This window comes from Amia ocellicauda, chromosome 1 (genome assembly GCF_036373705.1).
Source record: "Amia ocellicauda isolate fAmiCal2 chromosome 1, fAmiCal2.hap1, whole genome shotgun sequence".
Classification (NCBI taxonomy): Eukaryota; Metazoa; Chordata; class Actinopteri; order Amiiformes; family Amiidae; genus Amia; species Amia ocellicauda.
Genome location: NC_089850.1, coordinates 22,081,359 through 22,104,321, shown reverse-complemented (window position 1 = coordinate 22,104,321; position 22,963 = coordinate 22,081,359). Strand labels below are relative to the sequence as shown.

At 36.0% G+C, this 22,963-nt stretch overlaps 1 protein-coding gene across 1 annotated transcript in view; it reads left to right on the top strand.

Moving 5' to 3' along the window:
- map3k5 (mitogen-activated protein kinase kinase kinase 5) overlaps positions 1–22,963 on the top strand; it is a 68,972-nt gene that overhangs the window by 30,489 nt on the left and 15,520 nt on the right. Inside the window, exons 5-17 of the mRNA XM_066699166.1 lie at positions 1,274–1,442; positions 5,103–5,209; positions 8,989–9,159; positions 9,813–9,925; positions 10,966–11,125; positions 12,286–12,439; positions 13,499–13,606; positions 13,985–14,034; positions 15,467–15,562; positions 16,515–16,596; positions 17,424–17,557; positions 20,754–20,881; positions 21,352–21,488. Of these exons, the coding sequence (XP_066555263.1) occupies positions 1,274–1,442; positions 5,103–5,209; positions 8,989–9,159; positions 9,813–9,925; positions 10,966–11,125; positions 12,286–12,439; positions 13,499–13,606; positions 13,985–14,034; positions 15,467–15,562; positions 16,515–16,596; positions 17,424–17,557; positions 20,754–20,881; positions 21,352–21,488 (1,609 nt within the window). The remainder of the gene's footprint in view (positions 1–1,273; positions 1,443–5,102; positions 5,210–8,988; positions 9,160–9,812; positions 9,926–10,965; positions 11,126–12,285; positions 12,440–13,498; positions 13,607–13,984; positions 14,035–15,466; positions 15,563–16,514; positions 16,597–17,423; positions 17,558–20,753; positions 20,882–21,351; positions 21,489–22,963) is intronic.

Below are 22,963 nucleotides of genomic sequence, written 5' to 3'. Positions count from 1 at the left end.
TTGGTCAGGTTATTTTAACAATCTACTGTAAACACATCTTCAGTAGTATCAACTAGGAGTTTTGAAACATCACTGGCAATACTGAAACCAGTACAGATGAACTAAAAAGGCCCACTGAGAAGCTGAGAAGGACTGGATTGTGGATATATGAGAAAGTTAGTGTTATAAAGTTATTAATAGGGATGCACCGATCAGTATCGGGCCGATATGGCAAAAATTTACAATATCGGCCAATTGGTTTAAAATGATACATATTGCTGACTGATGGCGCTGCTTTTATCGTGTCTAACTAAGCATCTGTTTAAGTGCCACTGCTTTATTCTTTATATGCGCTTAAATGTGCCTGGTTACACGAGAATGACGGCTGTGTGGACCTTTTTCAAAGTGCATTTGTAACGCATGTTCCACTGAAGTATCAGAAGGAAGTTTGGGAAACTATTTGAACACATCAAACTTCATCAATCACCTGAAAGTCAACACCATGGAGCAGAAGAGTTTCTCAAAACGCAAGCAGCAGCTACAGAGAAACTCCCCCTCCCACCAACCGACTCCGTTGGTTTCTGTATTTCCATTAAAATGTAACTGTGTAAGCTAAAACCAAGGGAAGGGGGTTACCTTTGGGGCTGTAAAGTCCAGGACTAGTCCAAGGACTGTGCAAAAGAGCCGATTCACAGCACTTTAGAGAGATTCTGAAAAATATAACAATTATACTTTAGCAAATTAAATGATTTAAACATTAGGTTAGAATGTCAATGCCAATTTAGAGGTTTACTTCCAGGAAACATTAGTCATGACAACTTGTGAGTATTTGCACTTCTGTATATATATATAACAGAACTATAGCTCCATTGCTGAAAGGTGCTGACCAAATAATATTAATTTCAGTACTGAAGTGCAAGATATTTGTAAAAGGTCTACCATAATGAAAGCTTTGGGGATTTTTTCAACGCATTTGTCTAGCAGCTGTGAATGTGTGCAGGTTTACATCATGAGGTGACTGGATTCTAGAGATGCTCTTAGACTGATCCTGGGCTAGGCTGTGAAAGGTGTCTTTGTATCCAGTGGTCTGTAGAGCAAGTTAAGTACCTAGGCCCTATATGAATTGTTAATCACCTGGTCAACTGTGTGATGAGCTTCAGTCCATAGCTATCCTTTTCTGTCTTCTGTTGATGTTTTTTAATGAATGCAATGCAAGGCATCCTGTTGTGATAAGTGGTTTTGTGTGATAGCAGCTTGACCGTGTTCATTTAAATCACATTGTGTTCCTCTCTAGCCAGTATTTCAGAGAAACGATCCTAAATGAGATCAGGAAAGCCCGGGAGCTGTACACCGGCATGGAGCTGGCAGCAGAGCTGGGCCGGATTCAACAGCGACTGGATAACGTTGAGTGCCTATCAGCTGATGTTGTCATCAACCTGCTTCTCTCCTACCGCGATATTCAGGTAATAATGATACTTCGTTTTTTTCGTATTTTTATTTGGAGTATCGGCCTTCAGCACAACTCCACACAGGAAACCATAATACATACATGTACAAGCAGATGGCTTTGACAACATGCCTATGAATGACTGCATGCTTTATCTCATCCCTCTTGAAACAGCATGGACATCATTGAGTTGAGTTCACTTACTGTTGATTTCAAAAACTGATATTAAATAAATAAAATAACTGGAGATTCTATTTTTTTTATCGAATATTTATTTCATTTTTTTTCTGCAAAAAATGTTTTTTTATCTTTAAAAATTAGGAAGTAAAAATGTACTTTAAGGTTTTATATACATCTGATCTATTAGATTTAAGGCATTTATATATTTTGCTTTTCATTTTTTTTTTTTTTCATTGTAGCGTCAATCACATTCTGCAAGGGGTGGGACAGCAAGTGAGTCAATGATCCACCAACTTTGCCTGCTTGTACATGGGTCTCTAGGCTAAGCAGGCAGAATGTTGACTGTAGTAACTATAGTGTGCATTTAAAATGTTTTTTGTGTCTATAACTTGGCATACACAGTGATATTTAGGAATCTAATTGGAAAACAGTTACATTTGCTTTCAGGTAAAGTTGAATGTTAGACAGTACATTGTGATTGGAAAAACTTTCCACACTGCATTTCTACCCTGAACAGTGCATTGTTTGCTCCACACATCTGTATAATCTTTAGTTTATTTTTCTGTCCCTGTATTTTGTAAAAATAATAACTCGGACATGTGTAGCTTACTGATATCATGTAACCAGATAACTGCTTTATTAATTAATTAACTGAAAGCTAATTAGAATTCTAATCTCCGACAGCTATCAAGAGGTACTGAAACTAACTCAACTGTACTTTTTTACCCATATATTGAAATCATGAAATAGATTAATTATATAAGATAAGCCAGTCCATACATCATACATTTCACAAACGTGTTTGTTAAATAACATAATCTACAATACAGTTGTCTATGTAGTGTATAAAATCTATGTTTTGGCTTTATGTGCAGGATATTCAGATACTTTGGTGCTCACAAAGCAGGCAAAGTCAGTAGAGTATCAATTGACTTGCTGTCCCCGAACCTTGCAGAATGTGATTGACACTAGGGTGAAAAGACTAAGCAAAATGAAATGCAAAATAAATAAATAAATAAAATTATAAATGCATTTATTTATTTACAAAAAGTATGTATTTATTTATATTTAAATATTGGCACAAATTATCCTCCATAGAGAAGAAGATTAGACCAAAAGCAATCAGAAAGATAAAGAACTTGGGTGCAGTGTCTAGCTAGACTTGGGTTTCTGTCGTCAGGTGAGGGTGTGAGCTAGGCTGATAGACGACAAAATCCTCTCTCTCATATTGAAACTGAGAGCCTCTTATGTGGTGTCGGTAGGTTTTTATACTCCTGTCACAATTATGGTGTCTCCACTTCTGCATGGGGTAGCTTAGAGTTTGCAGTTTTTATGACAAGTCTGTATTTTGATGGGCTAGAAAAGATGTGCTGTGATGTAGCAGTCCTCTATCACCAGACCTCAGGACATGCAAAAGTATTCAGACCCCTCCTATGGTGTCCCATTTTGTGAAATTGCTTTTTTTTTTTTACTTCATATTTTATTAACTTACCAGAGCATTCAAGATTTTATCTTACTTACTTTTAAGGGTAAGATACGTTTCAGAAAATTTCAGCAAAAACTACAGTGAACAAATAGAAATATGCTGATTCCATAAATATTCAGAGACGTCAAATCAATATTTAGTGGAAGCAACTTTGGCAGCAATTATAGCTGCATGTCTGTGGGTAAGTCCATTCAATTGTAAATAGCTTTATTGGCATGACAAGCTTAGACTCGTATTGCAAAAGCATTCAAACAAAGTTAACATAGATTAAGTACAAAAATACAAGATACAGATTGTACATTTATGAGAATAATTAAGAAAAATAATATATATATATGTGTCTACCAACTTTGAATCCTGTCTGGTGCAATTTTTGCTCATTCTTTTTTGTCAGATTTGCATAAGCTCTGTCAAGCTGCCTGGTGATCGCTTATGGACAGCAATTCTCAAGTCTTTCCACAGATTCACAGTATGATTCAGGTCAGGACTTTGACTGGGTCACTCAAGGACATTCACTTTCCCCTTCTTTAGTCATTCCAGTGTAGCTTTAGCCATGTGCGTTGCATCATTGTCTTGCTGAAAGGTGAATTTTCACCTCAGTTTTAAGTCTTTAGCAGACTGAAAGAGTCTCTCCTCTAGTATGTGCCTGTACTTTGTTCCGTCAGTTCTTCCTTCAAGCCTAACAAACTATCCAGTCCCTGCTGAGGAGAAGCACCCCTATGGCATGATGCTGCCACTGCCAGGCTTGCCTGTAGGGATGGTGTTGCCTGGGAGATGTACTGTTTTGGTTCTGCACCAAACGTAACGCTTGGCATTTAGACCAAAAAGTTTCAATTTGGTCTCATACTTTCATTCAGGTGCTTTGTTGCAATTCCACGCAAGCTTTGAGATGCTTATTTTTTAGTAATGGCTTCCTTCTTGCCACCCTGCCACATAGGCTAGTTTTGTGCAGTGTTCTGGATATTGTTGACTGATGCACATTTTCTCCCATCTCAGCCATTGAACTCTGTAGCTCTTTCAAAGTTGTCGTTTGCCTCACAGTAGCACCCCTCACCAGTTGCCTCCTTGCCCAACTGCTCAGTTTGGAGGGACCACCTGATCTACACAGCGATTGGATGGTACAATTCTCCTTCCAATTCTTAATGATTGAGTACACTCTGCTTATAGGGGTATTCAGAGACTTTAATATTGTTTTACCCTACTCCTGATCAATTACTTTTTCCGTGACTTGCTTTGAAAGCTCCTTGAGTTGCTTGCAATTCATTACCTGGTCAAAGGTTCTCAAGGGACAAGTGTTTTTGATTCTGAAATCATGAGAACCACTAAAATTGCACACAGACAGAGGTCACTCAACTTATGTGGCATGTTAAGGTAATTTTGAACACCTGCATACTTATGCAATTTTGACGTTTTTATTTCTTATTTATTTATTCATATTTTTGTTTTGGGTGTGTGGAGTAGGCTGTGTATCTAACACATATGAATTCCTACTTCAAAGTGTCATGACTGCAAGCTTTTCAAACAACAAAATGTGAAAACTGAGAGAGTGTCTGAATACTTTTGCAAGGTATTGTGTGTGTGTGTGTGTGTGTGTGTGTGTGTGTATATATATATATATATATATGTATATATGTGTGTGTGTATGGCAACTTTTAAAAGAAAAAGTGATACAAATTTAAACTTTTCTTTAAAAGCATCAATATATGCCCATGAATACTCAAATATTTGTTTTCTTTTTCCAATTAGTCAGAGCTTAATTAGTTAATTTCTTTATCTGTTTTTTTTTTTGTTTAAGTAAAACTGAAATGGTTACAGAGACACCTGCAGGATAACAAATTAGTTACAATTTTAAAAAGTAAGTTGTGCAAATTGTAAGGCCCTATATATTAGTTATATTCCTGTTGACTGGAACTGGGTTATTTATTTTGAAATGCCTAATCATTATTTTTCTTCTTCCTTTATTGTTACTTCTTAATTTATTCATATGATGGCCTTCCAACTGGTATGAAGGATTACGATTCAGTTGTGAAGCTGGTTGAAACTCTGGAGAAGTTGCCAACATTTGATCCTGTGTCCCACCCCCATGTGAAGTTTCATTATGCTTTTGCACTGAATCGGTAAGAGCTGTTCAATTATAGTGGGATTAGCACAGCACATTACCTGTTTTCTTGTTTGTGATATTCTTTATGTCTTTAATGTGTCTGAAAAAATATTTTAAAATAAAACTGACACTTAAAATTACTTTATTTTTAAAACTATTTTCTTGTTTAAAACAATTATTCTAATCCTTGTGAGTTTTGTAACCTTTTTAACCCATGGCTGAACTATTTTTACTTAAGCAAATTAGTGACTCATGGTATTGAAACCGATTCACAAGCATTTCCTGGGAAATGTATAATACAGGGCTTACACTGATTTCCAATTGCAGTAATAATGGTTTCAAATGTATATTTGGAAGTGTGTTTACTGTTTTAGAACTAGAGACTTTTAGAGGTTTAGAAAAGACCATACAATTTAGTATCACAGAGTATTGTACATATTAGACCTGGATGAAACCAATGACTCATTCTGCAGTCACATAATATATTTCCAGTATTTCCAATAAAATGTTTTTTTTTCAAATGATTCTCCAGTGTAAAACCTGCCATCAAGTACAATGTGTTCTTAATTTGTGATTGGCAGCTGGATCGAAGTATTAATTCTTAGTTTAAATGTGTTGTTTTAGAAGTGTTCCTGTTGGCCCAACTTCACACACCCAATTCCTTGTGATTTGTTGAATGAATAATGCAAACTATGGCTTTTACACATCATGTTTTATAATTCAATCATGAAGAACATACTTGACTGCTGCTTTATATCTGTGGTTGGCAGTTAAAGGACAAAGTGCTTTTGGCTTGGTTCCTGTGTGTGAAGTTTGGAGGGCTACCATGGAAACACATCTCTGCGTTATAGTACTGAGGAATTAGAAGCTTTAGTTTTGTTGACACAAACCAGAGTAAGTTTCCAGCACTGCTGTGTGCCTACTGTAAGCACGCAACACACATTCCACTTGCAGGTAGGCAGTTAGTAATTTAGGAAACGTCCAGAGCCTGTGTGTTTTCCACCAAATAACATAGAAAATAAACCACATCTCAGATTTTTTGCATTGCACCACTTGTGCTTCTAGTGTGTTTAAGTGAAGAGACACTTCTTCTGTTAACAACATTACAGACCTGAAGCAATGAGAAACCGTTATCTGCTTTTAAATCACTGTGGTTTTCCATTTAGGGAAAGTGTATTACCAATACCATATACTTAATTAATAGAATGAAAAATGCTCTGGTTTAGTAAGATTATGAGTCTCCTTTACAATCATTCATTCTGTGTGTGTACAACGCATTCAACAAATCATATATTTGCCTTTCCTGACTAAAATATACTTTTAAGTTGGTTTATCAGTGTAAATTCCAAAGTTATTATTACAAATAACTGCATTAGCTATTTTGCATGACCAACATATAGAACTACTGAACTACTGTATGTCCCCCTTCTGAGCCCATATCACAAAACTTTTTTTTGTTTTTCCTTCTCTTCTCACACTTGGGGCCGAATTAAATCAAAACTTTGACCCACCCGCTAATAGCAAACTACAAACCTGTACATCATAGCAGTTACATTCATGATTAGAAGAAAGTGGCATCTAAAAAAAAATGATGCCACAACTGAGTACAGTTCTATAGTTGTCTTTTAGCAGGTGGGTCAAAGTTTTGCTTTAATCCCAGCCTTGGTCTGTTGCTCAAGATACATTCAGTGGATATGTTTCGGTAGTCCAATTGAATGTCCCTCCATCCTTCTAATGCATGGCATTTGATCAGTTCCTTCAGATATATATTTTTTGTGCTAAGGGTTCAAAACAGGAACCGTAGATCTGCAAGCAGGTTAAGAGATTTTATATGTGACCAATACAGTTCACTGCCAAAAGGACTATACTAGAATATATGACAAGGATCATTTTCCTTTGGAAAAAGTAAAAAAAAAAAAAAAAGTCAACAAGCCCTCAACACATACAAACCAGTCGACCCATTGTGGTAGAATCTGGACTACAAATGTGTCTGCCCTTGAATAAGTCATGAATAGTATATATGGACCACAGAGCAGTTACTGTAAAATTTAGGATAGGTTTTGTATTTTACTTTTGATTTAGGCAGACCTGGAACCACTGTAAGATGTAAAGTATTTTTATCTTCTATTATTTACTTTTCAAAATCACGGAGTCTGAAATATTACATCTTAACATTTGAATGTAAGTAAACAAAATAACAGGGATTGGCAGTTCATAATGGGAGAAGCCTTACAGGTTGTATTGCTTTCTTTTAGTCAGCTGCTGTTCAGGAAATATATATACTTATAAATATACATACACCTTAAATACTATCTCATATGAAAATGTTATATTCGTATATTAGATGTTCATGTGAAATCTGGTCCTCTTAACATCAGTAAGAAATATGAATTTTAATTATGAACCCCATACACTCACCTAAAGGATTATTAGGAACACCTGTTCAATTTCTCATTAATGCAATTATCTAACCAACCAATCACATGGCAGTTGCTTCAATGCATTTAGGGGTGTGGTCCTGGTCAAGACAATCTCCTGAACTCCAAACTGAATGTCTGAATGGGAAAGAAAGGTAATTTAAGCAATTTTGAGCGTGGCATGGTTGTTGGTGCCAGACGGGCCGGTCTGAGTATTTCACAATCTGCTCCGTTACTGGGATTTTCACGCACAACCATTTCTAGGGTTTACAAAGAATGGTGTGAAAAGGGAAAAACATCCAGTATGCGGCAGTCCTGTGGGCGAAAATGCCTTGTTGATGCTAGAGGTCAGAGGAGAATGGGCCGACTGATTCAAGCTGATAGAAGAGCAACTTTGACTGAAATAACCACTCGTTACAACCAAGGTATGCAGCAAAGCATTTGTGAAGCCACAACACGTACAACCTTGAGGCGGATGGGCTACAACAGCAGAAGACCCCACCGGGTACCACTCATCTCCACTACAAATAGGAAAAAGAGGCTACAATTTGCACAAGCTCACCAAAATTGGACAGTTGAAGACTGGAAAAATGTTGCCTGGTCTGATGAGTCTCGATTTCTGTTGAGACATTCAGATGGTAGAGTCAGAATTTGGCGTAAACAGAATGAGAACATGGATCCATCATGCCTTGTTACCACTGTGCAGGCTGGTGGTGGTGGTGTAATGTTGTGGGGGATGTTTTCTTGGCACACTTTAGGCCCCTTAGTGCCAATTGGGCATCGTTTAAATGCCACGGCCTACCTGAGCATTGTTTCTGACCATGTCCATCCCTTTATGACCACCATGTACCCATCTTCTGATGGCTACTTCCAGCAGGATAATGCACCATGTCACAAAGGTCGAATCATTTCAAATTGGTTTCTTGAACATGACAATGAGTTCACTGTACTAAACTGGCCCCCACAGTCACCAGATCTGAACCCAATAGAGCATCTTTGGGATGTGGTGGAACGGGAGCTTCGTGCCCTGGATGTGCATCCCACAAATCTCCATCAACTGCAAGATGCTATCCTATCAATATGGGCCAACATTTCTAAAGAATGCTTTCAGCACCTTGTTGAATCAATGCCACGTAGAATTTAGGCAGTTCTGAAGGCGAAAGGGGGTCAAACACAGTATTAGTATGGTGTTCCTAATAATCCTTTAGGTGAGTGTATATTGCAAGTAATTCTGTCAGACAGGGATTAGGATCAAGGCTGCTCATTTAAAGAGATCCAGGGTCTAGCCAGACTGATTCACAGGTAACTTTGCATAAACATCTGCTTAATACAAAACAAAAAACAGAACTGTTCACTGACATATGTTTTGCGTTCCCAGGAGAAACCTGCCTGGGGACAGACAGAAGGCTTTGGCAATAATGTTGCCACTGGTGCAGTCTGAGCAGCAGGTCGCCTCGGACATGTACTGCCTGGTGGGCCGAATCTACAAGGATACGTTTCTAGATTCTAACTTCACTGACACAGAGAGCAGAGATAGTGGTGCACAGTGGTAAAAACAAATTATATATATATATATATATATATATATATATATATTGTGTGTATGATATTATTTATTGTCATGTTAAAAATACTTTCTTTTGAATTTGAATTCTCTGGAGTGCCATTTAGAAAATGTGTATTTCATCAAGGGAGAATTCAGTCCACACAGAATATACTTTTCATGAAGCTTCAAAATAATTCAGGAATTGTGTTGCTTTTTGCTGGAGAATCACATCTAGAAGGAAATAAAAATAAAAAATATTCAAATAAACCATGTGAAGCTCAGCTAGTTTGTGTTCTGTATTCCTCATGGCATTATTAGACATGTTTGGAGGATAGTCATGGGAATAGAAGTATAATAAAATGTAATTTATAAAAACATATTGAAAATGAAATGTTCTCATATCAAGTTGTTAATCATTAATATATGTTTGGTATTCTTAATTGTGGTTTGTGACTGTTAATTGCTGAAGAGAAGTGCAATTAAAGCATAGTGTAATAAAATATAAAGGTAGATGTTATCAAGAGTTGGGACAAGTTATGTCTGCAGGCATTGTTCTCTCGTGTGATGCACGCTTCCTTGGCTGTCCTTTGGTGGCTTCAGATACATTTCTGTACACGTGTATGTGCAACAGATATTTAAAACTATCTGTGTCCTAGGTTTAAGAGGGGATTTGAATCAGAGCCAACACTACACTCAGGGATCAACTATGCAGTTCTTGTCCTGGCAGCAGGACACCAGTTTGACACATCCTTTGAACTTCGGAAAGTTGGTAATTATCATAATAACTGATTCCTTCCTTTATATTCTGAAAGTAGTTGATAGGAGATTAAATATAACAACATTTTCTGAAATATCAGATTATTCCCAATGAACAATGCATTCAAAATATCAGATTCAAATTTGAGGAATATCAATTCATGCAAAATATCAGCATTGCCAGATCCATTACTTGTGCTATTCCATTTCACCTCCCCCGAGTTTTTTCCTTTAGTACATTGTTCTTCGTTTGATTTACAGGCCTGTATACAAATAACACTCTCTCTGATTAGAGTTTCAGTGTTAACATTTCATATTGTACTTGACAGAAGCCTTTTGGAAGTATAAATATTTTAGGTTAGTTGTAATGCTACTATCCATTTCAATTGATTCACAACAGTTCACTGAAATAATAGTTTAAGATCCTTGATACTTCAATTTCAATGCAATGCAAAATCCTGTTAAAAACACCTGGGTATTTGTACAGTGCTAGCAAATATAGCAAAACAAAAAAATTGTTTAAAAATATTGTAAAAAGAAATAAATGTAGTTAAAAACTAGAACCAAAAATACATGCTTGCTATTACTGTCTACCACAGGGGTGAATAGTAAAGCACGTTGCATATTATGACATCATCCTCAGGGAACAGACCAATCCAGTATGCAACCCTTTCTCTCTGGAATGTGAAAAACCTGACAGACAACAAATAGGTTGCAACAGTACATGCACTATCAGCAACGAGCTTGTCCTATAACTCAGTCTCAATGAGGAACATGTACTAGCATGTTCCCTGCAAGAGAACTATGCATTCATAAAATATGTATATCTATAGATCTCAAATTGTATTTTCTCATATTATTAATTCGATTTTTCACATTCTCATATTTCACAAATGTCATATTGTTAGTATTCTGCTTTTCAGTCTTAATCTATTGTGGGTACATTTGAGCAATAAACCAGAGAAGGTCTTCAATAATATGTTTCCCTGTCCAAGAATTTTTCTTCAAATTTGAAATTACCGGTATTATAATTATTCATATGTGTGTTCACAGGTGTGAAGCTTAGTAGCCTCCTAGGTAAAAAAGGCAGCCTGGACAAGCTTCAGAGTTACTGGGATGTGGGATTCTTCCTGGGGGCCAGTATATTGGCCTGTGACAACCTGAGGGTGATCCAGGCCTCTGAGAAACTTTTCAAACTCAAGGCCCCTGTGTGGTAAGGGAGAGTTTATGCTTGGATTGTGTGTCAATTCCAATATATTTTTTTGGATTGTAAATGTGGAGGTTTTTTTTTTTCCTTGGCTACAAGAACAGTATGAAGCACAGTGGAAAAGCAGTCCAAATTATCCTTACTATTTAAGTGATTTCCTGCAATTTAAGTTTTCTGCTTTCCACTGCTCTGCTGGTTGCCTCTCATGCATTACTGGGACTGGAAGAGCCGAGAGATCCTGAGCAGTCCTGTTCAGGGTGGGCTGTTATCAGGTTTACACCAAAGCCTTCCTGTCTTCCTTCCAGGCTCACAGAGCAAAAACAAATGTTCAGGTCTTAAAAAGGATATATTGAATTTGTCGTTATAAAGCCTTTGAAGGGGACTTCTGTAGTAAGACCATTTTTAGTTTATTCAACAATAACAAATCACTCTTTAGATGGTTGGTCTGGAAGGCTCGTTTTTCTAAAGAACATACTATCATATAGAGGTAACGCCCTGTGGTTATTGGGCAACCACATATAAATGAGGTACCCCAAACCTTAACACATGCTTATTTGTCTTTTGAACTCTATTTGACCTTAAAAAAGATAGTTGTGTTTATTCTAATACCAGCTACGCACTACTAACTGAACCTGGCCTACCGGGAGCTATACACAAATCAGAAATTCAAATATGGTTTACAAAATCTTGCTGCAACAATAATACAAATAACATATTTGGCATTTGAACAAGGCACTGTCCCAAATCAGTTATTACTGCAAAATGACTAGAAACATTTAAACACAGTAGTTAAGCTAAAATGGCAATTATGCTTTTTCTCCAGTCTGAGTCCTCGGTGCAAATTAATATCTGCAATAGAAATGTGTCTGTTATATTCAGCCATACTGGCACACTGTCATATGTTGTGTGCTTAATTGAACTTTACTGGTACTGTCAGAATTTAGATTGTGACTTTGTCCTTTGCCTTTCTTGACAACGTAATTGATTAGATTTGAAAAGGGAAAATAGAAATTCCATTGTGGTTTGTGCATTTATTTTCTTGTTTATGTCATTCTTTCAGAACATTTTGAAATTTGTTAATTCATTTTCCCTAATAAAACTACAAAATTAAAAATGAGCATGTTTTGATTGATACATTAATGGCCATGGTCTCATGTGTAATTCAGGTATTTGTGTTCTCTGGTGGAGACTATACTGATATATCAGCATTTCAAAAAACCTTCTGGAGAGCAAGCTGCCCAAAAACAGGAACTAGTGGACTTTTGGATGGACTTTCTTGTGGAAGCCACAAAGAAGGAAGTCTCTTCAGTCCGTTTCCCAGTGAGTGTTTCTCTGCACAGTCTCTTGTTCCTTTTTCTGCTCTCTGTTGTGTTTTTAACATGATTATTTGTCTGCTTGAATGTCTCAAGCTGTGATATGTACATTAAAGTTAAAGTAAAAAAAAAAATGTAAAGGGTGAATTTATAATTCTACAACAACCGTTAAAATACCAGATATGTACATACTAGTATAAGGAATATGATGGGAGCATCAATTCCAGAGGCAAGTAAGCACTGATATACAAGGAACAAACAACCCAAAATAAAAGGATGGAATGTACATAACTGCAATCGATATAAAATTGCTGTTGTACATACATATTAACTTTGTAATATCACAGCTCTAAAGTTATTTGTGGCTCCAAGCAATAGTTATGACCATTGTGCAATTAACATTGTTTACCATAGATGGCCTGGAAACTGGTTTCAATTGCCTCCTACTTCTTTGGCTGCCAGCTGCAAGATACATAATTCATATTCCCTACTTTAGCTAATTTTTCACTAATTTTCATTACTTTTTCACAAAAAATAACTAACATGGTTTTATCTGAAAACCTGAATGTGTCACATTTTTTATTTAAACATGTATGGTGATTTTGAATCAGGATTTTCCTCATGTCTCTTTCTAGTTGAACTCTGGCTGTTAAAATGTCTTCAGGGTCCTTGGGGTGGTGTTGTAGGCCTATGAGTTTATCACTTTTACTATCAGCATGACGTCCACTAAGAGAGAGTTTCAGACAATAATAAATAGTTATTTAATGTAGTCAGCTATCACTTAATTTAAAATAATCTAATTTGACCACATGCCAATTTTAATTCAGAAATGTGTGCCTTAGTCTATTTATATTTCTAGTGTTTCAGTTGTAGCTAAATCATTTATTTAACTTACTTTATGTTATTACTTTCATTTAATTAGATGTACTACATTAGTCAATAAGTTGACATTGAGTGTAAAATAAGGACCTTAGGTGCAAGATAATTGACATGAACAGCTATAATTAAATTTACAAATATAATTGGAGACTGGATCACATAATCTGTCTTTTTCTGTTCCACCTAGGTTTTGATATTAGAACCCACTAAAGTATACCAGCCTTCTTATCTGTCTATCAACAATGATGTTGAGGAGAAGACAGTGTCTATTTGGCATGTAGCTCCAGATGATAAGGTATAGTACAGTGTTTTATTTCATGATGCTATAAAACACCATGTTTAAATCCATCTGTTGGTTTTCAGAATGCAATATTATATCAAAAGTCTGAGCACATGATTGTTTCTATAAGGTGAACCACATATTATGGAAATTAATTTTCATGTTTTATGTTTTCATAACACAACAAAGTTTTCATAATATTACTGTAAACTCATGAGACTGAATTTGAATGCAAAGAAGCATTTTTATTGAAATTCAAAGATACCACATACTGCTCAATCACTGTATTACAAAACAGCCTTCTTATATTCTTATATATACCAACATGAGAAATGCATGTTTTATATTTTTCTCTGATCTTTCCTCTCACCCCTACATGATCTGAAATGGCAGAAAGGGATTCACGAGTGGAACTTCACAGCTGCCTCCATCAGAGGTGTGAGGTTAGTGTTCAGGTCAACTTATTTAGCTCAACTACTTCATATTCATGTTTTATTTTAAGATCATCAGCATACTTGACTTTATTAAAAAAAAAAAGACTTAAGTATTAAAAAAAAAAAAAAAAAAGCGCTCTGGATGCATTGACAGCAACTCGTTTGAAATTAAAAAAAAATAAACTGGAGGTTTTAAGCAGCATCTCCGGAATCTCTGATTATATTAAACCTCCTCTGTTGCTAGGAAACCTCTGCTTGTTTATGCCCACTCTCCCTCCAAATGCTCAGGGAGGCACGCATGACAAAGTGTACAGAATACAGACTGTTTTATTATAAACTGAAAAATGTGTGAATAAAATTAATACTATGGAAAAAATGCAGCAGCTGAATAAATTGAATGCTGGCTTGTATGGAATTATACATGTTAATAGCAACATGGGTTTTCATGCCTTAAAACATATTTGGAAGTGACCTATATCAAAATAATGAAAGAGGAACATGTTAAGAACTATCAAATGTAATTTCTTGCTTACAGTTTTAATCTGTGTACTTTCAGTATGTATGGTTTATTTTTAGTGTAGGCTAATAATGAATCAAACATTGTGGTTATGTGGGACGTGTAAATTTGAATATTTTCTTCCACACAAAATGTATATTATTTAACTGTTTTGTATTCTTTACAGTACTGCTGTATGAATGAAACCTGCATTTTCATGTAACATAAATATGTAGTTTACTCCAGGTTAGCATTGCCGAATACAAAGTAGCCTATAAAACGTTCCATGATTCAGATTGTCAAATTATTCCTTTAATCAGTTGATTGTAGGTTTACTGAAAACAATGCAAATTTTGAAAAGTAAGCAAAAGTGTGATGTCATCTTGCACTTGGCAAGCCATTAACAGCCTCCTCCATGTTTTCAGGATATTATTTTGGCTTAAAATGTGTTTAAATGGGTGTTATTTGAAAATCCATAAAGTACCTCCCCTGTCAAAGTGTTAGAGCCACTACTCTTAAAAGGATTAGTCATTCTGTTGAGTCTGCACGAAGGGAAATTACAACTGTCAAAAGCAGATGCAATTTAGCATCTTAGTTATTTTCAGCCTCTTCTGCTAATGTAGTATGTAACAATCACAATGTGTAAAATCCTATGAATTTTATATATATGTCGTTTGTGTGTGTGTGTGTGTGAGTAGTAGGGTAAAACAGTGTACAGGGTCTGAAAAACAGTCCCAAGGAATTACCAATGGAAAACAAAAAATGTCAAAACCAGAGCAGATAGAAAATGAGCTGCAGTGAGGGCCATCTGTTTTTCAATTGACCTGAAATCAGTCCATGCAACAACTTAATATTTGACAATGATGCTATTCATAATCAAATGTTTATCAAACTAATGGAAACACTTAGAGATTTTGCTTTACAGTTCACTTGTGTGTGTTTCAGCGTGTCCAAATTTGACGAGCGCAGTTCCTTTTTATATGTGCTACACAATGCTGAAGACTTTCAGATCTACTTCTGCACTGAACAACACTGTAAGAGGTTTGTTGCTCCTTTTTCTGTTGACAATGATTTAAATGTGTAGTTTCCTCTTACAGTAACTAAGTGTGTTGCGGGTGACCTTCACTGCTGTAGTCAAACAGGCAGGCACACAACTGTGTTTAGCAAAAGTTTATTTGAACAAAACTCAAATCCAGGAACAACCCTTCAGAACAAGGTATCACCGTGCAAAAACATGCAGGCAGAATCTCTCTCTCCCAGAGGTCTCCTACTGGGGTCTTATATAGTCTAGCCTCAATAGAACCTCCTCCTGGCTAAACCATTCATTAAAACCAAGGTCTCTTTAAATACACATAGTTTACATGTCCGATAATAAATACAATATTGATGACATTAAAACATTCACTGTATATGAATATCTTAAAGTACCCAGACCTCATGAACCCGGCAGACAGTCTTTTATTAACTTACATTGTTTCCCCCTATGTAAGAGGTGAGTGCGCCTCCACTAAACAGAATAAATTAATGTCACCTCAGTTAAAACAAAGACTTGCTCCTGAGAAGCCCCTCCTCCACCCGATTGTTTCCACCGTCATTAAAGTCTCAGAATATGTACACAATCAGTGTATACAGTACTTATTTTTTGGACATGCATTCGTAGATCCCCATTACAACACACCCGCTGAAGTGCATATTTAATAATTTATTAAATTAATTAACTTTGAAAAATCAGTGATCAACTTACACACGTGCAACAGTCATTATAAATGCAAATTGTAGTCTACATAGGTGAGGGAGAAAATATACATAATAGCAGAGAGATCGCCATGCTTCTCCCTCACAAAGTGTCATCCAAAACAAACCTCAAAAGTACATTTTTGTGAGGGAGCTTACAAGGAAAACATGTAGTTCTCTGGGATTTTCATTTAATTCGTTTTTATTGTGTTATTCAAGTAAATGAATGTCAATGCTGTTTCTGACTGAATTCATATAGGTTCTGTGAGTTGGTAAACAGCATAACACAGGAAGCCTTCAAGAGCCCAGATGAGTGGGAGTGTGAGACAGATGGGCTGGAGGTAAGGGCAGATCCTGTTTTTTAAACTTTGTCAAAGGTCTTTTTTATGTTTTACATACCAGGTACATTGTTGTCTAGAGTGCATGCAGACTAATAGCCAATTTCTACCCAGCCTTAGGCAAAATTAGTTAAGGTCCCCTTGAAATATTGGATGCTAGTTAATAATTTGAATACACCTGAATGGAAACATTTAAAGGGATGTTTTAATGTCTTAATATTATTTTACAAACATCAAGCCCTTTTGTCCATATTGTACAATAAAATAGGACTCTTATCTATTCCAGTGATTATTTTTCCTTGTCTAACTGTCTTTTTAATAACATCTGTTACACTGTTTTGAGTAGCATCTGCTTTATAAAACAACAAAAAATACCTGGAGATGCTCTTGATAAACTGAGAGAAATAAGTGAATGTTTAAAATACAATAATTGGTGTGCATTTTAAAACTCAGGGATTCACTACAACATCTTTGGTCAGGATTAAATAAAACATGTTCACAGGGCAGGTTGCGAACGTGAGGACGGAATCTCGCAGCTCAGCTTGAATTCAATTTAAAATAAGGGGACCTGTGAACGGGGAGGATTCATGTTTTGCTGGTGTGGTTTCCGAGATGGGTGGGCAGTGCAAGAGGCACCGCGAGCCAATCACAGTGTCTGAAACTGAAGAGAAACCGGGGGGCGATAGAGCAAGATGGTCCTGCGAGAAGCAATTTTTTTCATTAATGAATGTATACCTCCATAGCCTTAATGAAATCCAGTTTTGTACAACAAAACCATTAAATATCAAAACATTTGTGTGACGCATTGACCCTGGTGTTTGTCTTTGCAGTATGACTATGAGTATGATGAGAATGGCGAGATGGTTGTGCTTGGGAAGGGGACTTTTGGAGTTGTATATGCAGGCAGAGACCTGAGTAACCAGGTTAGACTAGCCATCAAGGAGATTCCCGAGAGGGACAGTCGGTAAGTATAACAAAAACATCACCCTGAACAAATGTATCATGAGTGTACAAGTCTCTGGATGCCAAGTAGTTGCCAGCAGCTTCATTCTTGAGATAATGTACCTGCAGTTGACAGGGATGTCATTGGGCAGGATGGGTGTATCTATACCTCTCCTAATGTGCTACTAAAAAAGGCTTGTCCTGGTAAAACTAAATATAATAAAGTGTAACCACTTGATGGTGAAAATGTGTAACATTTCCATAGTTTTAAAGACATTTTATTTTTTTCACCTGTGGTGCTATGCTCTGCAGAATTCTTTTGATAGTTAACACATATGTTGTACTTCAAATGGACAAGCCCCTCCTCCCCAAGTAAATGTAGCCAGGCTTACTTTCAAGCAGATTCTGAGAGTAAAGGATAGAACAAATTGATTAATTCAGTCCCTTTATTACATTGTTTAAAAAGCACTGATTGAACTGTAATTTTAAATCCAGTTAGCTTGTGCTGAAGTATGTGCAGTTGAAACCCCTGTGATAAGCCTCAGGTTTGTAATTGTGAGAGCTGCTCTTAATGAAAGATCTGCTCGTTTTAGACTGAAAGGGGAAATTATCACCTAGCAACCACAAGACAGGTTCTTACTGCCTCTTCATTTTCCAACTCCTCTACTTGGCATACTTATCAGCTAAGAACTATATCAAATAATAATTATAACATGATTTTCTCAAATCTTTTATAGCTCTATTCCCAGATATGTGTTTTTGCTGGAAGGGTCCTCATAGTTAATTACTGAAGTTATTTCTTCCTATTCATGTTTATCTGCATGGCCTTTCTCTTCCAATTTGGGTTTTTGTAAGTATGTTTGAAGAGCATACCTAAAATATTGAATATAAGATTAATGTAACACTTTACACTCAGCCCCATTGTTTGCATCTTGCCAACAGGTTGAGATATATCTATTAATAACACGGGCATTATTATAGCCAGATAGATTTTTATATCCCTGATAAGATCTGCCATTGCTGTGTGGAGATATTGACATGCAAGTTAGGGGGGAAAATTGATTTGGGTTCAAGGATTGTCATTTTTTATAAATTATCATAACACCTTCAATTTGTATCCAATCTCCACCCAGTTCATCTTATAAGTTGTTTTTTGTTAGTACTTCAATGGAAAAGTAAAACAAAAAAACATTTACATTTAGATTTGTTTAATAAAAAACATAACTTTCATAATTCATAATAATGCTATTTATCACCAGAAAAAATAGTGTTGCAATCTACACTCACCTAAAGGATTATTAGGAACACCTGTTCAATTTCTCATTAATGCAATTATCTAACCAACCAATCACATGGCAGTTGCTTCAATGCATTTAGGGGTGTGGTCCTGGTCAAGACAATCTCCTGAACTCCAAACTAAATGTCTGAATGGGAAAGAAAGGTGATTTAAGCAATTTTGAGCGTGGCATGGTTGTTGGTGCCAGACGGGCCGGTCTGAGTATTTCACAATCTGCTCAGTTACTGGGATTTTCACGCACAACCATTTCTAGGGTTTACAAAGAATGGTGTGAAAAGGGAAAAACATCCAGTATGCGGCAGTCCTGTGGGCGAAAATGCCTTGTTGATGCTAGAGGTCAGAGGAGAATGGGCCGACTGATTCAAGCTGATAGAAGAGCAACTTTGACTGAAATAAGCACTCGTTACAACCGAGGTATGCAGCAAAGCATTTGTGAAGCCACAACACGTACAACCTTGAGGCGGATGGGCTACAACAGCAGAAGACCCCACCGGGTACCACTCATCTCCACTACAAATAGGAAAAAGAGGCTACAATTTGCACAAGCTCACCAAAATTGGACAGTTGAAGACTGGAAAAATGTTGCCTGGTCTGATGAGTCTCGATTTCTGTTGAGACATTCAGATGGTAGAGTCAGAATTTGGCGTAAACAGAATGAGAACATGGATCCATCATGCCTTGTTACCACTGTGCAGGCTTGTGGTGGTGGTGTAATCGTGTGGGGGATGTTTTCTTGGCACACTTTAGGCCCCTTAGTGCCAATTGGGCATCGTTTAAATGCCACGGCCTACCTGAGCATTGTTTCTGACCATGTCCATCTCTTTATGACCACCATGTACCCATCCTCTGATGGCTACTTCCAGCAGGATAATGCACCATGTCACAAAGGTCAAATCATTTCAAATTGGTTTCTTGAACATGACAATGAGTTCACTGTACTAAACTGGCCCCCACAGTCACCAGATCTGAACCCAATAGAGCATCTTTGGGATGTGGTGGAACGGGAGCTTCGTGCCCTGGATGTGCATCCCAAAAATCTCCATCAACTGCAAGATGCTATCCTATCAATATGGGCCAACATTTCTAAAGAATGCTTTCAGCACCTTGTTGAATCAATGCCACGTAGAATTAAGGCAGTTCTGAAGGCGAAAGGGGGTCAAACACAGTATTAGTATGGTGTTCCTAATAATCCTTTAGGTGAGTGTAGTTTGTCTAATCATTATCAATAATGTAGAAACTTATTCTGTAGTTCTGTATGCTTTGAGTGGTCCCACATGCTTGTTGCCCTTATAATGGAAGGGCCACACTTTTGTGCACAATTTGTGGTACACATTTTCTCAAAACGTTTCCGCATAGGCTAGGTTCTTTCAAATGCACATTATTGCTTCATTTCTTATGCTGTTGTCACCCAACAACTTCTACAAGTTTAGATTTGAGGGGTATTCATATACACTATACATCCATAGACTTTAATGGAGCAAAAGGTCAAAACATTCTAAAAAACAAAAAAAAGTTTTTTTGAAAAAACTTGGTAGTAGTGTAATATAGTTTGTCTAATCATGATCAACTATGCAGAATATGATAGTACAGTTTGTCTATTTTCATTTGCTAGGTGTCACATACCTGTATTCTTTATAATGTTCATATTAACACTTTGCGCATCTTATAAGTTCAAATCAGCAAAAATGGGGCTGAGTGTAAACAACACTTTATAATTTAGCTGTCCAAAGTCCTGTGTCAGTTACATTCTACATCCTTACATTTGACAGAAATTATCTTTTGAGAGTTTCTAGATCTAGTGTTACCAGAGTAGATCCACCCTTTACCCTGAATGTTGAAGTTCTAACATTTCTTGTTAAAAACAATCATACTGACTTACTGATATGTTTGTTTTCTTTTTGTTAAACCTGCTTGATTCCAGATACTCTCAGCCTCTTCACGAAGAGATTGCTCTTCATAAACATCTCAAGCACAAGAACATTGTCCAGTATCTTGGGTCCATCAGTGAAAATGGCTTCATCAAAATCTTTATGGAGCAAGTGCCTGGAGGTTAGTACATTCCAGAGTGTTTGCTTAACATGTAGTCTTGCTATAGTCAGTGTATAAGTATGATTTATACCACTCTTCCAGTTCGATCATATATCATATAAACAACTTTTTACAATTTTAAATTTAAAACAAAAGCAAATAATATTTAAACACATCCTGAATAGACCTGAGTAGACGTGCTGGGTTTGGACAGCCGTCATTATTTGGTAAGTTATACATTTTTAAGTTTTAAAACTTGCTTATATGATAGAATCAATCTGGAAGAGTGCTATACATCTTACTTACACGCTATAACATCACATAAAGAAGCATAAAACTGTGATCTTAGGAATCGTGCATGTTACACTTTTATATATACATATATATATATATATATATATATATATATATATATATATATATATATATATATATATATATATAGCAGCTGGTATTCTTTGTACCTTGTAACAAGTGTTTCTCAATTGCAGGAAGTCTGTCTGCTCTGCTGAGATCAAAGTGGGGGCCTTTAAAGAACAATGAGCCGACAATAGGCTTTTATACCAAGCAGATTCTGGAAGGTTTAAAATATCTTCATGATAATCAGATTGCACACAGAGATATCAAGGTATATTTCATTATTTTCTGTACAGTATCTATATGAATCTCCTCCCTCTCCCACTCCTACAACTGTCAGAACAATGTTGTGTTTTTATCTCTTGCAACTATTATTGAATTATTGATGTTGTCATTACATTCTTCAAGCAGCACATCTCAGTATAGAGTCATGCCTCAGTACCGGCTGTGGATGACTTCCATTTATGTTGACATCGCTTGAGCAATTATGAAGCAAGACAATAACAACAACAATGTTTTGTATTTGCAAAAGGTCACATCTTACTCAGGCCTCAACTGCATTAGTCAGAATGTTTCCTGTTTTTCCAATTTCATCCATTGGGAAGAACATAATTCTTGTCTCCTATATGTATTGTCCCAGTCTGAATTGAAGTCCTATGTGCACCCAGTGCAGCATTCAGTTCTACCTCATTTCACATCTGTGCTGGGTAAATTGTTTGATACAAGTAAATTATCCTATTTTGTTTTCTGTTCACCTAGTTCTTGCATAATCATATAATTATTTACAGTAATCAGTTTCTTATGGCAAGCATGTTTAACATTTTTTATATGAAGAACTGAAAAACATGATTCAATTCTTTCTATCAAGAATGCATTCCCTTATATAAAAAATGCTGTTCCTGATATCAAAAATATAATTGTTGATATTAAAAATACAATTCACTATCTCACTTCATTGTTCTCACACACAATTACTTAAATGTTAAAACTTTGTTAAAAAACTGTATTGCTAATGAAAGAGAAAAATAAAACATTAGAGAAGCCATTTACTCCTTATAGTCCTTTTAATAATACAATACAAGTCCTAAAGTTTTTAATTTCTCTACAGTAAATAGTGAATTAACACATTCATTACATTTACTATAGACACACCTATTAATTTGTTCAATTAAAAAAAGTTATTGTCATGACTAATTGACATTTTAACATATATTTACAGACATTTTACATACAATTACCATATACACAGTATACATAGTATCATATCACATTGTATAACAAACAATTCTTGATCTCAGGAAAGTTTGGATTAGATGTTTAAATGGTTTGCCAGCATTCTTGAACAAATTCAGGATTAAATGTTAAAATTACTTGTCACAGGCTTTACCTTTAAAGAAATTACACATACCGTTATGATGTTGTTCTTGTGAAGCAGTAATGTCAAAACAGGTTAAAAGGATACATTACATGCATGAAGTAAAATGATAACATGCAGGTGAATTCATGGACAAATTGTTGCATATAATTACGTACAAAGTTGCAACAAAGTATATTTGCAAATAGGGAATTTCTTAGTCATTAGAAACCAAATATACTAGACTAAGTTAACACAAAGATAAAATAACACATGTTATTAAAGCAACAACTAAACTAATAATACAAGTGGAGGAAACAAATTAGTCATGAGATACAAATTGTGTAGATACCTAATGTACTTTGGGGATTTAGTGACTACAATAAATAATT